The sequence below is a fragment of the Macrosteles quadrilineatus genome, unplaced genomic scaffold (assembly GCF_028750875.1).
Source record: "Macrosteles quadrilineatus isolate MER2022 unplaced genomic scaffold, UCM_ALF_1.0 Scaffold_1__1_contigs__length_201487025, whole genome shotgun sequence".
NCBI lineage: Eukaryota > Metazoa > Arthropoda > Insecta > Hemiptera > Cicadellidae > Macrosteles > Macrosteles quadrilineatus.
This window is the reverse complement of record NW_026542594.1, coordinates 180,138,807-180,156,808: the sequence shown is the minus strand read 5'-3', so window position 1 is coordinate 180,156,808 and position 18,002 is coordinate 180,138,807. Positions and strand designations below refer to the sequence as shown.

Here is an 18,002-nt window from a genome sequence, read left to right as displayed (position 1 = left end):
GTAATTGGTTAAAAGTAGTGTTTAAGACTATTTTGGGAGTCTACTAGCTCAACTGAGTAGTGAGCCTGCTAAAAATGTATATGAACAGGAAAAAGATAAACCGTGAGAACGCTCAAATCGTGGAGACTAGGTCTACAGTCGTGGGAAATATTTTTGGTATCGATTCCGGGAAGTGACAGGATAAACCGAGGACCGGATATTCTGAGGCCGGATATTAGGGGTTCTACTGTACATCTTTGCCAATCAAAACTGAGGATAGTTCTTGGCTTTTTTAAAGTTCAAATTTCAAAACTGGCCCAAGCTTTACTTAACCATTGATCCAATAGTAGCTAAGGGTACAACTGTTCTTAGTCAGTAACAAAGTTAATTAAGATATTTCAACCAATCCACATTCAACTTAAACACATTCTTGAGTTTTCAAATTCTAAACTCAACCACTAGAAAACTCTTCTTCAAGTTTTCTTAGGCTTTAAAATTGCTCAATCAACAAGTAAGCACAGTTATAGATTAAATTTACTCCGTTAGTAGATTTTCATGCTTAAGGATCAGCTGAAAACAATTTTATTGTTAGTTCCATCCAGTGCCGCTAGGGTGTTTTTTTTGCTTAAAATTTGTTACTTGTTATTTCAGTTATTTGAAACCTTGTTTAACCAAATAAAACAACCTATCCATAAACAATAACTCCTTCCCTAGGTAAATAACCAAACAGTAAAGCACAATCATCAAACTAACATTAAAATAATAAAACAAAAATTGTTGTCGACACTAGCGCCTATTGTCAACAACATGAATAAGAAACAAAAACGAGCATCAACGTTTTCATAGGATAAAAAGTCTACTTGTGTTGGTTAGTTTATGGTACAACTTATGTTTCTAAAACCAAATGAATAAAACTCACATTTCCGTCCGACCGACCGAGAACAGAGTTGAGGATGAAGTCTGGTGGTGCAATGACATCAGCCAGCGCAACTGCTTCTGGCTTCAACTGACTGCAGAGCTGCAGAATTGCTTCCCGCAGCAACACAACTGGCTGCGGTCCTACCGCGTACCCTCCTGTACCATAAGAAAAAATTATATGTCATCCTATGTAAAATGGGAATACAAAGATTGGTTGCACGGTTTAGCTATGAAATAAAAACATTTTTCAAACTGAATTTTTTTCACATACCTTGGTACAGTGTTGCCAAATGTCTCTCCAAGCTCCACACACCGTACAGTGCTGCCAACTTTTTCAACACTTGTTGAATGCTCGGGTCTTCCGCTTGGCTGTCGACCCGCTCGGAGAACTTCCACAATATGTAGTGCTGTAAGTTAAATTGCCAATTAAAAAGTAATTACAATTTAATATTATCGATATAGTATGTCGATATTGTTGTAATATAAACAAAATAGTTATTGAATGAATTTTTAGAGACATGTAACAGGCTTGAGTTTCAAGACAAGCAAAGTTCTGCCTAAAAGCTTAAATGATCAAACACTGAAATAAATTAATAATGAAATACATTTTTAATTCCGATAAAAAATACAGAATACTACTAATAAATATTTAAAAATTACACTTGGTCAGGAAATGAAGCCAAACCATATATTGTTTAGGCTTGGTTCAAAAACCTTGGTCTCGCACACCTCTGTAGATTTTAAATGAAAAATTTCAACACTATCCCAAAGTAAAATAATTTTCAACAAATTATTTTATGGTAACACTGGTCTAATACAATGAACAGAGTGCCGAACAGTATAAAAATAGAAGTAAAATGTTTACGTTTTGTTTTAAATGTTTGCATAATCGAATGGTATGCAGTTTTGCTTTTTCAACACCTTGCAAGAACGCATCTACCACATTTAGCAAGAACTATCTGTAGGCCTCTTAATGTATGCAATGTTTTCAAAAGTAAAAAAAAAAAAAAATTAAAAATCAACCAACCTCTACATAAGCGATGCTGAGCGTTCTAGCAAAGAACACCTGAGAGTCGTTCTTGGCAGTAAAGGCGTCCTTGCCTTGTGCCTTTTGTGTCTTCAGTCGCTCAAAGGTACTCTGGGTCAGGTAACATATCAGCCATTGGTACGCTTTCAGCAACACTGCAAATCAATGCAACCTTTGTAATAGTACTTTCCGCAACAATTGCGTAAAGATAGTATTAACGACACGAGTATAAAATTTAAGGCACAAGTCTGCGAGTTGCGTACACTACTTTACCTAAGACAGTTTTTTAATTACTAACAATCACTTCTCATAACTTCTAAGAGAATTTTACTTGGTCCGTTTCCTGTGTTGTTATGAGTAAAACTATGCTGTTATGAAAGTAAACAATGCAGTTATGTGAAACTTATCAATTCTAGAAACAGAACTGAAACAGGTAGGTAAACGGTTGTAGGTAAAATGTATTACCTTACAGACTTGTGCATTAGTGTTTTTGTAGTTATGTTAAGTAGATTATGATGATGGCTATAAACAAACAAAAAAACTCACTAAAAATATAAAATTATCAAATTTTTGGAGTTATTTAATTAATCTCTTTTAGTTAATGTTGGAGTAACATTAAGAGGTGTGCAATTGTGCAACATGACTGTACACCATAGTGAATACACCTAGAATACCCCTTTCAACACCCCTGTATTAGGAAGAGACTCACCAGACTTAAGTTGCCTACTTTCTACTGAATTTTGTTTTTGTTTTCAACATTTTCGCATTACACAGCAATTATCATAGCTGCATACCTTCCTGCTATCCCTCTGTTTTAGTTTCAGTCGCAGTGGCGGTCCCAGGGGGGGGGGGTTTAGGGATATACACCCCCCTTAAATATTTAATATTTTAGTAGCAAACTTATATACTATTAGCTTGAGCATATTTTAAAGCTTAAATATGTATAAAAATATGTTTTTGGGAATTAGATTCCACATATTTTTCCGGGGAGGGGACCCCCCCGCCACCCTTTTTACTGAGGTATATTCCATAACCACTGGTGGTCATCCCCCCCCGCCGAGTGGAATTCCTGGGGCCGCCACACTTTCAGTGTTTTAGAACAGGGGTCATGAGCAGCCTGTGAGGTGTTTTTTTCTGGCCCACAGTTAGATTGCAAAATGGTTCTGACAAGGTAAAATAAATTAGGCTACTGGTGAAGACATCACTCTTCCAAAAAGTTTTTCCAAGGGCTTATAATAACTTTTTGATTTGACTTTCTTATGTGGGCAGATTAACAATTTAAAAATTTAACAGACTGACCGACAAGGATTTCAATTCTAGGCCTACTCTGAAAGTTGGTGGAATTAAATTTGTACCAAAAAAGGTTGGAATTTGGAATGGAATGCAGTTGTACAAATTTATTTATGTTTTAGCTATGCAGTAACAATTGTAACTTCAAATTTATTTTTAATTGTATGTTCTTGAGTTTAGTTTACTAATTTGTATTAGGTGTTCATCAAATAAAAAGTAGGTATTTATTGTAAATTGTGAAAGTGAAAGTAAATTATTGCATTAAAAAAACATTTAAACCATTACACACATACATATAAGCTTATTAACTTGTAATATTTAAACATTTGGCCAACAGTTTAAAAGTTATTTATTAATTTATTGTATAATATTAAAAGTTTGCCTAACCCTCTTTTAAAACGACAGTGGGATTTGGCAAGCCCTGTTAAAATCCAGAGAGAAAATACAGTTTTGGTTTTAGTGTATGTAACAAGTCATTATTGATCCCAAATTGTAAAAGTTTTCGACTTCTACGTACCACACTACAAGTGACAAAACGTGTGGTGTATTTGTTAATTTGTTGACATATATGATTTTTTTAACACAGTTCAGTTTTTATAATTTGTTGTGCTATCTGACCTTTCTGCTTATCCAACCTTACTGCTGATTTAGCACACTCACCCTGTAAATCGCACACCTCCTCGAAGCTGTTAGCCGTCCACCGAGACTGGAGGATGACCGGGGCGTTACGCATGAATGCCACAGACCCCATGGGTGTGTCGTACACAGACAGGTTCTTCTGTGACCACTGAGTGACCAGCCAGTTGCTCGTCTGCTGTACCAACACATTGTTGTCTCCTTCGTAGGTACAGTTGGCATCGTGGTCGTTCCTGATGTCACTAAGTCCTGCACCTGAGGAAAGTAAATTTATAGTGTTAAAAGTGTTAATACTTTACTTTTAATACTTTTCAATAGGGGTGTGCGAATAGTGATTTTCAACCTCGAGCCGAGCCGAGCCGAGCTTTTTAAAAATTGTTCGAGCTCGAGCTTTTTCGAGCCGAGCTTTTCCTAGCGTAACCTTATCTTAATTATTATACTTTTTTCCTTAAAAAAGTGCATAATAATAATAATGTTCAGTCAATTTTTAAATAAACACAATGTTATTTTAATATGTTTAAAAACATTGAGAATTGTCAAGACATCAAATAGTAGATAATCACGATAAGAACTGTACTGAACTAAATGAAGATGCAAGAAATAAAAGGATATCGATTGAAGGCCTGAAGAGATATGCAGTGCAGACTGAGACAATCAGATTGTCTTTCATAACAGAACAGCAACGCGACCTTGAATGACGACAAAACAACTAGCAAGTCGATTACATATGTATATTGTAACTACTATGAATATTTAATTCTATTTTGTATAAATAAATACAAAATTAATTTAAAAACACGTGATTATTCTTGTTGTTTTCCATGCACAAAATATTTTTGTTTTATGAATCCTATTAATCAAAAAAGAACATGGTTGGTTTGGATCCAAAAAGGTGGAGAGACAAGTTTTACTTATATATTAAAAAATATATAATTGACATATAGAGGAAATAGACCAAAGCACTAGAATTAATAGAGTAACACACAAAGTAAACAAGAAATGAAATGCAGAACACAATGATTTAACACTGTCACTCAATTTTGTTATCTAGAAGGGTCGGGGAACTAATCAATAAATAGCCAAAACCAGTTTCCTCCCCTTCACACAGTCTCACCGCCCCCTCCCCCCCCAATCCGGGTGGCCCAACACTTTGTCCTTGAAACACCCTTGCGTCTGAAACAATAAACCCTTACACCCTCGTTGCTGTTTTGACAACAGGTTTATGAATGCGATCACTATTTTTCATTTCCAGAATTAACTATCAGTTATTATTATTTTCAAGATACAAATAGGAAACTACATCACATTATGGTATTTAATGACCCATGTACTATCAAAAATTAATAACTCATTACTTATTTTGATAATAAAAAGCACTCATTACAGCACGCGCCACTTATTGATATATATATATAATCCTCAAAGTAACTGTTACTTTATACAAAATAAAATAGGTACAAAATTGTGTGGCCAGTCAAACTTTAAAAACAAACATTTTATTCTATAAAATACAGATCGTAAATAGGGGTTGGTTTAAAGGAAATAAAATACAAAACATATTAATTAATTATTTTGATAAACATTAGAAAGGTTATGGGATTGATTGAACTAAAATAACCGCAGGGAAACTTATAAGTAGAAAAGTCGTCAACCACAATCTGTTTAATCAGTACATTGTTAGAGAGAGAGAGAGAGAGAGAGGGAGAGAGAGAGAAAGAGAGATAGCAGATAGGGGCGTTTGATAAGGAATCTGAAAAAGTAAACAAACAAGGAACAACGACACGACGATACTCGTTTACAGCCTTATTGTCTCGCCCACTACATTTGCACACGTGACCACTTTTTGTTTCTTCCTTATCTTTCATCCGTCCCAAAATAGAATTCCTGAAATAGTTTGTTGGTATAATCTCCCCTCCCACACAAGGCGCAGTGCTCAGTGCGCACTGTAGGTTGCCACGGCAACCGTGTGTCGTCATAGCGACTTAGCCAATCACGCACTCGCACTGCGTTGTATATTACGATACGAATAGTTGTGTTAGAAAGACAACGCGATAGGTGGTAGTTTCCTCAAAATTACGATCGATAATCATTGCGTCTTGACTGAGCTGAGGTTCGTGCTTATCAAGACACAATTATGAAACGGAGGAGAGTAAATTTAAATGAAAGTTAGTTCCTTATTTATTAATTTAATTTTTATTTGCTAGTTCAATAAGTATTCGGCTCGAACATTTCGAACTTTTTGAAAATCACGAGCCGAGCCGAATAGCGTCCTATTCGGCTCGAAAAAGCTCGATGTTCGAATACTCGCACACCCCTACTTTTCAATGAAATGGCGACCATAAAAGTAGGTATTTTAAGCCAAAGTATGAATGGAGATGAGTGTAGGATGAGTGGCGTGATCTTGTAGTCTTGTTAGTGACTAAGGCTGACTTACTCCTTAGACACAGCTGTTAATTAATAGCCCACACAGCTAATGGCAACTAAGGGACCTACAGTTTATAGTGGAATTCAAATTTGCCTTGGTATATACAAATTAATTGATCTAGTTTTCAGGAAAGTACTGCGGATAGTCGTTCTCACTCATGCAGACGTTAATCAACACCAAGGAGTATCGCATCCACAGTGCATACCTATAAATATCCACAATTCGTTAGGTGGTTTATGTTTGTATATCTGTTACCGATGGACAGGTTTGGGGCAGGACAGGTTGGGATTTTTCCCCGTGCAGAAAAAGGTTCATGTTTAATAAATATTGAGTAAACATTATTTCAGATAGCAATGACAAACAAAATCATTTTGCAGTCTTTGTAACACTGTTTGATAAAAAAAAAAATGGATTGTGACATGACGTAATCGGGACGTTTCAGTCAAGGGAGCTCAAACCCTACAGAACTGGGGGTGTTTTTGGACTAATTCCTCCTCAGTCCTCCCAAATAATGGGTCAAAAACACATTAGTTACATAAATAACAAAATCTTTAACTAAAATAAATCATATTTGGTGCAGTTTAATTGTGAAACATCAGTTATTATGATATACTATTGGATAACCACAAACAATTATTTGAACCGACAATCACTGCAATTTTTAAAACCGTGTAGTTGTAAGGCTTGATATGGGTTGCCAATAGAAAAGCAGTAGAGTATTTAGCTTTAATAGGCCAATTCAAACAATTTTTTAATGTTTACCTATCCTATGTTTACTCCCTGTCATCACTGACACCCTCCTCCCCACCCCATATTGTGGACGTTTCCCGCAATCAATGGGATATCATCGTCTATTGCGATCGAGGTAGAATCACTGACAGTTGGAAGAAAACCAGACTCAATACTAAATCTCCAATGTACTACATATCTAAAATGCTGTATATTTTCTCTAATACAAATATTCAAATTTCCATCTCACACTCACATTTGAGATAACCATGACCACCACAGGCCTCTCTGCACTCCTGGATGGCGTCTCGAGCAATCCAGCCGGCCAGAGGTTTGGCAGCACTGGAGATGACGTGGAACTCTGTCCCCAGCCCAGCCTGTACAGAAGAAGAGGCGTGCAGTAGAAGATGTAGGGAGACAGGTTGCAGTTTAAAAAGGGAAAAATAATGGGAAATTAAATAAAGTAAGAAGATATATGTTAGCCCTAGTACCGAGTGGTATGATAACAGGTGTGTTGGGTAGGCACAGAATTTGCCTTGAAAGACGAGGATTGGAGCTGACAAAAGGAGAGCACTCCAAAGTTTTCCAGGAAAGCGGCCTGGTGAATATGTCTCTGACTTAGACCAAGGGTTTAGGAGGGGCCGCCGTGCTTCAGCCAAAGAAAAAAAAAGCCTGTACAGAATGGCAAACCTAAATCACCAGTCAAAGATTGCCAAAAATTACCATAAAAGTTTAATACATGTTTTCTACTGATTCCAGTTGTGACAACATCTAAGAGATTTTACATATCATATCCCAATATTCTCGTCCTAAAAATTCCCAAATTATTTTAATCACACCACAAAAAAAGTTAAATTTTTTGTATAGAACATTGTAAATAGCAGGTAATTTTTTCAAATCTCTATGTTTGAGGTTCAGGGAAATTTTTACTTAGGGAGTCCTAAATTTTACCATAGACAAAAAGAATTAAATATAGACCCAGACCGTCAGCTGTGCTGTGGTTACCATAGGTTCTGGCGCACACTGCTGGGAGAGCCATGTAGTTACGGCGTACACGCTACATAACAACATGGCGCTCCCAGCAGTAACCATGGTAACCGCAGCACGGCTGATATATTTAATTCTTTTTGTCTATGATGTTACTTACTAGGAAAAATATTTGTCCGATCCATTTTACTGTCTATAAAAGAAAGCACCTCAGGTAAGCTTCTTGAATCATATCCTAACTATAATATCTCTTCCTTAAAAAATTGTACATGGTCTTTCTTTAAAATATTAAACATAAATCAGATCATCCAATTTAATACCAGTTGGTAAATAGTTAATATGTTCTATAGGAAATGCAACCAGTTCATCTAAACATTTAAAAGTAAAAGCCCTCACTCACTCATTCATCACTAATTCTCCAACTTAAATAATACGTGAAGGCGATTTCTATGAAACACTACTCCTCTGTTAATAATGAACGGATTTTTACAAACGACGTGTCAAAATAAAGTTGTTTTTTTGTAAACGCCCCTTTCACCAATTCCTGTAATAAAAGTCCTTGGACTTTGCCCCACAGGCCATCGAAATCCTAATGTATTTCTTATGAAGAAAAGATTTTGTTTACTTAAACAGAGGAATAATTTGTATTAATTGCAGCCGTTTATAGTAAACACATGATACACACAAGAGTGATCGTTTTCAGAGTGAGTTCGTTTTCAGTTTCGATAACTGGAGTGGAATGATTGATTACACTATCTTGGAGTTGACTCTTTTACATAGGAAATTATCATGACTGTTAGGGTTATTTGTTTTGAAATAACACCTATAATACTTTGCAATTGCTCGAATTCGAGCAACAGGTGCACTAGTTTAAAAAGAATTAAAGAATGTTAACAGCTGTTTCAATTTAACAAGTTGGTTCTATGATGTTCGATAACATTACAAAGTTACAAGGTTTACCAACAGGCGGCACAGTTATTTTTTGTTTGAATTTATGACAACAGCTAATTTGAACCAAGCAGAACTGTCAAAGTGCAGTAAAAGAGAATTAACTGCACTACTGGCAAACTAGTATATTCAAATTATATTCAAGGATAGGCCTATAATTATTCTAAGATGCAGCAGGAATAGTATTTTTGTGAAAAACATTATGTAGGTTGTTCCAAGGGGAGTGATTTTAAGCTCCTGGTAAAAGGACAGTTAGACAGTAAATTAATGCAAAAGGTAATCTCAGCCTTCACTGGGTTCTTAGTAGTAGGCCTAATACAACACCAAATTATATCGGGCGAAGCCGATGGGTAACAGCTAATTATCAATAAATGGTTTGTTGATTTGAATCACCATTCAACCAAATAAACAGTAGCCTCTGTAATACTTACTGCCTCTTCTTGGTTTTGCCCAGTCATTATCTGAAGTTGAAACTCTCCAAACTTGCGACATAGTTGGTCGCTGAAATTCTTGATAGCAAAAGTAGCCGCTAAGTATGGTAGCAACCTCCATTGCTGTAAAACGGGGAAATTTATTTAATTGAACACAATATTTGTTGCACATCTTGTAAACTTAAAGACAAAGCTAAAACATGCAGTAGACTCCCTCTTACCTGGACTCCTCGGGACTGAGTCCAGTCCGGATGACATCCCCCAAAACTCGTTAAAACGGACTGGTACCGTATACATATTTGACTTAAATTTAGGAGAGCATTTTATTTAGACACGTGATCAATGGTCTCCTTCCCACGAGAACAGTCTTGTCAGTACCGCCCACTTCTTGCCGATCTAGTCCGGTTAAACCGATGTCTGGTTAAAGTGTGTCCGGATAAGAGGGAGTCTACTGTAAGTCAGAAAAAAACTATGATCTGCGATTGATAATGTTGTAAGACAAAATCTAACTTTATATAGGCAAAGCTGATAACAAATCTAAATCCCTACGGCAAATAATAAATGACCGGAGGAAGACAAAATCTGATAGAAACACAATAGAAAGTTATGAAAAATGTAAAAACCATAAAAGATCCTACCAAAATAAGAAAACCACTTCTTAAAGTTTAAGGAAGAATGGAAAGATGCCCAAATGGCTACAAGGGAAATTGGTTCAAAGGAATTATCAATCATGATGTTGAAAGGTTGGCATAGATTATTTTAGTAAATTTTTAATAGTTTGGCTGATATTTCATCGAAATCTGATGATGTTTTAGACATCATTGAGTTTATTGCCTTTATGACTTTCTGCAATGCTGGTTGAAATTAAGTGTGGCGTTTTAAAAATGTTGTGGGTACGTTATTATCTTCGTATCTATGTTTATTCTATTGTCTGTGGATGTTTAGGTACTAAAAACAAGTTCTTTACAAGTCAAAATTATATTGATCCATTTGTTTCCTTTGTATGGTTTATAACGTGATAGTAAAAATCTACACAACAATAGAGATTGATATTACATGAAGCTATTTACAACTTCTTTCTTTTATATCTACAAATGAATATACTCATTGAATTTCAGATGGATAACCGTGACAAGACCCTTATCAAAAGAACTGATTTCTACATGAGTAAAAATCCCAAATACTTTTCAACTTCAATAGAGTGAACAAGTAGGTTAGAGGGTGAGTAAAAATACAATACTACAAATGTTTAATCTCTCACTAGATTACTTTTGTCTCATGTAAGTTGGATTAAAAAGATAATTTGATTGAATATATTGCTTTTGGATTACTTGTTATAATTACTTCAAGAGTTTCTGAGTTCTCAAGATTCATGGAAAAAATATGTCATTTATTAAAAAAAAATACAGATGGCTGTAAATATAGCATCAACTTATCCCAAAATTGTAGTTAGTTTTTTAGTATTTTTGGGGGAATTTTGAGAAAAAACAGAATCAGTTTTGAATTGAGTTGGTAACTAAAAACATTTAACATCATAGTAAATTTTAATTACCGGCATTTACACTTTTGTCATTACACTGTGTTCTGCTGTGTTGTGTTGTGTTTGTGTAGTGTTTTTGCTTGTGTTGTGGTTGTGTTGTGATGTGTTGTCTTTGTGTTTGTGTTGTGTTGTATTGTCTTTGTGTTGTGTGTGTACACTTTTTGTATGTATTGTATTCTTTTAAAATTAAATTAAATTATTTTCTATGTAAAGGATCCTTTTACTCTATAGAAGAGTATATGTCAAGACAATGGACTGTTAAGGACTTCTGTTGAATCTATACTTATTTAATACGCAAGCAGGTTTTTTGTGACAATTACTCCTCCGAAACTACTGAACCGATTGACATGTTTTTGGTGTCATTGGAAAGAGCTTAACGTGAAGTTGTGCAGGAAACTTTCTTTTTAGGGAAATAATTAGAGAGTGAGGCTCTGGAGCCCTTTAAAGTTTCATATTTCTCCATAAGGATAACATGGGAGATGATTTTTATTTACAGAAACATATGTTTGTTACTTGAAAATAGTCAAAGTCTACTACATAATAATTTCTGTGTATTATGACTGTTAATGTATATTACATTTCAATCAAGGATTGTGTACCTTAAAGTTTACCCATAATGGATCTTACTACTTTATTTTAATGTTGGGAATAGTAGAATTTAGTTGAGAATATGTTACCATGATTTTAGACAACTTTACTATTATATAATAATTTATGTATTTAAAATCACAAATCTTTGACATTATTAAATAATTTTAAACAAAACAGCTGATCTACAAATCAAAAAAGTCATCTACTTCAAGTGAATAATATTGCTACACAAACATAGTTTTTTTTACATATAACTTGATTCTTTTAGCGAATTTCCCATATACCGAATAAGCGAATAAGCTATTACCGTAGGTCTCATGGTAAGACCTGGACCCGGGACCGATTTACTTTTTCGTTGTGAGGTCCCCAGAGGTCAAAAACACCATCCGTTCAAATTCATATATATATATATATATATATATATATATATATATTTATTAAAATATATAAATATATATATCATTAAAAATAATAAAAAAAATATTTGTTTTGTTTTCGAATTTGTTTTCTAAATTCATATGTTATTTTGCGGGGCATTGAGCCGCACAGGTTCACTAGTATTATTTATTTATAAAATTGACGTGGCAATGTATTTGCATGAAATATTTTCTGGCTGAATAAAGTTCTTATTCTTATTCTTATGAATTAAAGGTACGTATATAATTAGCTAGGGTACTGACTACAGTAGAACCCCTCATATCCAGCCTTGGTTTTACCGGTCCTCTGTTTATCCGGCCCCTTCCAGGAAGCCAATATCAAAATTTTTTTCTCACAGCTTACAGACGTTTAGATGCAAGCACTAGTCTTTGTGACTGATGAAGTCATAAAATAAATTGTTCTCGTTATTTATCTGTTTGTTTATACATTTTTTTGCTGAGTCACTATACTCAGTTGAGCTAGGAGGCCTAACCTCTTATCAGTTGGTTGATTATTTCCAAAGTGGGGTTAAATAAATAAATAAATAATTCTTTATTGTCACATCAACGTTTAAAATCATAGCACAGCTAAAAAACAGATGACATTGTCAAGATTATTACTAACTTAACCTAATGTACAACAATATGTCTTATGCATAAAAAATGTTTGTAAACAAGTTGGCAAAATTTGTTAAACGATGACAGAAAAAAAAAATTAGTTTCTATGTCATACAAAATAGAGTCATATTGATTGGTTAGTTTCATTGAGGTAATCATTAACACTGTAATACGTTTTGCTAATCAGAAAATCAGCAAGGCTGCTTTTAAAAGATTTATTATTAATTACATTTTTTAGAGTTGAGGGTAGTTTATTAAAAAGTTTTAAATGAATAAATGAATATGAATAAATGAATTTATTTCCATTGAGAACAAACTTATTACATGCATTTACAGTATTGGAAATTGACTGGCCGCTTTTCAAGTAGTGCGGTCAGTTAGAACAAATAAATACAATAAATTATAATATATTTTGAGTCTAGCATCATGCTTTAAAAATACTCTCATGCCGCCATTTGGGTATCTGCTTTCCCATGTATTTATGGGAAAGTTTTTTTCCCATGTATTTAGGTGTTTTTTCTACAAGCTTCAGTCGGTGTCTCGGATATTGGAAATTATTTTTAAATCTAGTATTATATATGTGGTCAAAGTTTTCGCTAATGTAGTCATCAAAATTTGAATGCACCGCTAACAATGTTTTGTAAATAATCAAATTTGGAATAGTCATAATATTCAATTCTTTAAAAACTGTTTTGCACGCAGATTTCCATGGTAAAAAAGTCATAATTCTTATAAACTTTTTTTGAATTTTAAAAACTTTTTCAATTTCAGAGGCGAACCCCCAAAATTCAATTCCATACTGTACTATTGAATAAAAGTAAGCATAATAGAGCATGACAGAAGTTTTTAGGTCTATAGAATTTCTTAAGCATAACATTTGAAAACAGGCTGAATTTAATTTTCCAATTACCGACTGAATGCACTTACTCCAGGTCAAGTGTTTATCAATATATAGCCCTAAAAATTTTACATTATCATCAGTTGGTTGAGATTGATCAGTGAGTGCCATTGATTGAGGTGTACAAAATCTTACAAATTTGGTTTTCTCTTCATTCATTTTCAATCCATTGATCTCAAACCACTTCCCCAATTCGGTTAGGCTTTCTTCAATTTTATGTTTTAATCCCTCATTGTTTTTTGTTTTAACTACTGCAGTAGTATCATCTGCATACAGAATTAGATTATTTGAAACATTTTTTGGAAGATCATTGATATATATAAGAAATAGAAGAGGCCCCAAAATCGAACCTTGAGGCACACCTATTTTAATTTTTTGCCACTCTGACTTTACTTTTAAATTATCTTTACAAATGACTGTTCTCTGATAGCGATTATTTAAGTAAGATTTCAACCATGACACTGAATTTCCAGAAAAGGGATACGACTCTAGTTTTTTAATGAGGATATCATGATTGACACAGTCAAACGCCTTGGATAAGTCACAAAACACCCCCATTGTGCTATGCGACTCATCCAAGGCCCATGACACCTCCTCAACAAAGTCTGAGAGCGCTCTCATGGTGCTTCGACCCTTTCTAAACCCAAACTGTTTGTTAGACAAAATATTGTGGGTTTCCATAAAAGAAGATATTTGGTAAGAAGCACATTTTTCAAAAACTTTAGAGAATGTCGGTAAAAGTGAGACTGGACGATAATTGTCTGGATTATGTCTCTCTCCATTTTTGAAAAGAGGTTTTAGTTCAGCATATTTTAAGTGTTCAGGAAAACTACTATTGAGGAATGATTGATTTATAATTATAGAGAGTGGTTCTGCAATGAATTTAGAAGCATTTTTGACCAAATTTAGTGGTATTTCGTCCCACCCTGATGATTTCTTATTTTTGAAAGATTTAATAATTTTAATAACATCCTTCACGTCAATAAATTGAAAGTAAAATTTAGGGGTCTGTCTTTCATCCATTGCCTTTATTGTTAGTTGTACCGCCTCACTTTCAGAAGAGGACAATCCAATTTGGTTTGTTATGTTTATAAATTTGTTGTTAAAATATTCAGCAATTTCCTTTGCATTTGTAAGAGATTTATCAGCCACCTTTATATTGGGAAAAGTAGACTGACTCTTTCCCAAACCCAATTCAGCTTTGATAATAGCCCAAGCAGCCTTACTTTTATATTCTGAGTCTTTTATAAAACTAGCGTTACATGATTTCTTATATTTATTACACACTTGTCTAAAAATCTTTCTGTACTCTTTAACATAGTTAATAAGTCAATATTATTTGACTCTTTAGCCAATCTGCTTAGTTCTCTTTTTCTTACACTAGATATTTTAATACCTTTAGTGACCCAAGGTTTTTTTTTGTTTATGTTTTGGTTACTATCAAACTTTAGACCTAATTACTAAGGTTAGTACAGTACAGTACGAGTACATTAATTTTTGTATTTCACAAAATGGTTAAGAATGTTGAGTAGAAATGCATGTACCATTTAAGTCCTAATGATCTTTAAGTACAATTTATTGTCATTTTTACCTCCATTTAATAGGTTTTGTTACCTGGAATCGTAATATTTGTACATCCATTACTTAATGACTTCAACCTACAAATATTTTTTTTTCTTTTTACAAACATGTTTATTTTTCTAAAAATTATCCCAGAACAGAATTAAATGATACTTTTGATTGCATATATTGATTACCTATTATTATTAGGTATGAATCGTCATTTTCATGGTAGGTTGGTTTATCCGGCCAAATCCTTATCCGGTCAGGGACTTGGTACCGTGGTGGCCGGATATGAGGGGTTCTACTGTATTCATGAAAATGTTTCAACCTCCACCAAAGATTTTTAGGTCTAAACACTATTATTTACAAGCATTACGGTACATATTTTTTTACAAAACACAAGTGTGAACGGATTGTTACGTAAATATCAGAATGGTATTTTTAAATTCCGCCAAACAATGTTATTAATGAATAATGAATAATGAATAATGAATAATGAAGTTTATTTCCCACAAAAAACCACAATGTAACAATACATGAGATGTAGAGAAATAGAACTGGCTACTTGATCCAGTAGTGTAACCAGTTTGCTTATACTAACTTATCGGCTAACATGACGTTGTAATTTATGGTCTAGCATCTGTTATAAAACATTGAATTCCGCCTGAACTGTGCATCTGATGGACAAAACAAGAACTGTTTTAATAAACAATGAAAGTTATTACAACAGGATATTATTGATATAATTTATGTCCTGCTGAGAAGAAAGCCAAATTATCGTTGCTTTGCTAAAATGCTTTAAATTTAAACTATTCTTTATTTGAAGTGGTAGATAATTATAGTATTTTGGACCTAGATATTGAAAAGAGTGACGAAAAATAGCTTTATTTACTTTGGGTAGTTTCAGAGTATTATTGGTAATGCTTCTTGTTATGTATGTGTGTGTAATATTTGGTACGACGTTAACTCTGTTTCCACTTCGAACAAAAAACAGTCTAAGAACTTTGAAAACAAAAAGGTGCTGTATGGGCAAAATTTTTAACTGTTGGTAGAGTGGAAATGAACTTGTTCTTTTAGGTTGTTTCAAAATTATCCGCATAAAAAAGTTTTGTGTTGTTCTTAATCTATTTATCAAGGTTTTATAAGTTCCTCCCCAGCATGGCAAGGCATATTGCAATCTTGAGTTGATTAGTGCAAAGTATAATGTTCTCAAAAGTGATTCGTTACAAAAATTTCTTAAAAAATAAAATTTTCTTATTTGTGTTCGTATCTTAGCATGTAGATTTAATATATGAGGTTCGAAGGTGACTTTTTCATCGAGTAGAACTCCTAAATATTTTATAGATTTTACTTTTTCTAACGGCTGGCAATTACATAGTTGTGGACTGCAATTTGAGGAGTGAAAAATTAAAGGAGATGGCAATTCAAAACCGGTTGAGTGGAAATTAACAAATTTGGTTTTGTTTACATTTACCTGCATTCTATTGATCAAACACCAATTTCTTAAAAGTAAAAGATCATTGTTTATTAAATTTTCCATCAACATCAAATCGTTTTGTGTGTAAAAAAGAGCAATGTCATCAGCAAAAGCAAAGATAGCCTATTTCCGTTAAAAGGTAGATTTAATAAATCGTTGATGAACACTAAAAATAAAATACCTGAGGTCGTTGACCCTTGGGGCACACCCGTTTGTACAATGAGAGGATTACTGTAGTCATTGTTTATTTTTACTTGTTGCCTCCTATTTGTGATGAAACTCTTAAACCATTTTTAGAAAAAATGAAACTCTTTAATGACATGTTTTATTTCAGTCCTTCCATTTTTGTTGGCAATCACAATGATTGGATTTGGATCCGTGTTGTTCATGGGATTCATCATCTGGACAACTTTCACCTTGTCTTTAACGTTAGACTATTTAGACCACTCAGTGGACGACTTCAAGAACAACATAGAGAAAAATTACGATTTCTCACCTGCAGAGCAATCAGGTAAGAGAAACTCCTTAAAGATGGTTGTAGATAAAATTTTACTATAGGTAGACATTTTACCAACTCTTTCCTAACAGACAAAAAAAATTTAATTTTGGAGTGATTGAAGGTAGTTAAGTTTACATTGTAAATAAACAATATGTTTGCTAAATGTATTAGAAGAGTAAAAAAAAAAAACTATAAACTTTGGTGTTATTAAACTTTAAAATTTGCAGCCTACAGCTACAATACAATAAAACGGTACTGAAACGATAATGAATGAAAACTGCCATTATGCCTGTGATGAAAATAGCTTAGAGGCTATTACCATTGATTATACATAAATAATCCGATTAATGCATCGAGAGTTTCGTTGATTAAAATCTAACCTAAAATCAGTACACTAAATTGCCACAAACAAGAAACTTGTATCAAAACAAGCTTTAGATTTTACAATCTAGGATAAGTCCAATTGCACTGTTTAAAATCAATGCTACTGCTGCTGGCTGTAACCTATGTCTATTTTCAGATAGGGCAGAAGAAAAAGAAAACGTCAAGAGAGTAGTTACAACTGCACAATCTGCTCAAACAGAATATAAATGTCAGGACGATATTTGCTGGGATTAGAAGAAGGGAAAAGGAAGGAGAAGCATGGATGAAATAATATATGAAATAAATAAATAACCAGCAAAGGAGTTTGAAATATACTTCTAGCATTTGTAGATTATTTAAATTTACATATTGGCGTGTCTGTTGTTTATCAAGTCAATGTTAGTCAAGAATATTCATACTTTCCAAGTCAAACTGATAGAACGACTAATTGTAAGCTATAGCATCTATTACGTCACATCAACTATCTCAGCAACGAAAAATAACTTAAATAATATAATCTTAGAAACTAGTGCAATGTGTGACTGACATACAGAACTAAGTTCTTAAAAAAAATGGCAACAGCTGGTCCTTTCAGATGGTATTTCTGGTTCAGTATTCAATAGTCAATGGAAAGTAAGTTGCCATTTCAGTTTAACACAACTAAAAA

The 18,002-nt window shown here is 33.7% G+C and overlaps 1 protein-coding gene and 1 long non-coding RNA gene across 2 annotated transcripts in view; one reads left to right on the top strand and one right to left on the bottom strand.

Annotated features, from left to right (window-relative positions):
- Positions 1-18,002, bottom strand: part of LOC128990897 (peroxisomal acyl-coenzyme A oxidase 3-like) — a 43,573-nt gene that overhangs the window by 3,680 nt on the left and 21,891 nt on the right. The window contains exons 9-14 of the mRNA XM_054413546.1: positions 9,371-9,493; positions 7,261-7,381; positions 3,875-4,105; positions 1,925-2,079; positions 1,169-1,304; positions 899-1,053 (exon numbers count right to left, since the gene is read on the bottom strand). Of these exons, the coding sequence (XP_054269521.1) occupies positions 899-1,053; positions 1,169-1,304; positions 1,925-2,079; positions 3,875-4,105; positions 7,261-7,381; positions 9,371-9,493 (921 nt within the window). The remainder of the gene's footprint in view (positions 1-898; positions 1,054-1,168; positions 1,305-1,924; positions 2,080-3,874; positions 4,106-7,260; positions 7,382-9,370; positions 9,494-18,002) is intronic.
- LOC128990903 (uncharacterized) lies at positions 10,501-17,670 on the top strand. The gene is made up of 3 exons (XR_008490570.1): positions 10,501-10,591; positions 16,808-16,984; positions 17,493-17,670. It is a non-coding gene; the product is annotated as an uncharacterized LOC128990903 (long non-coding RNA).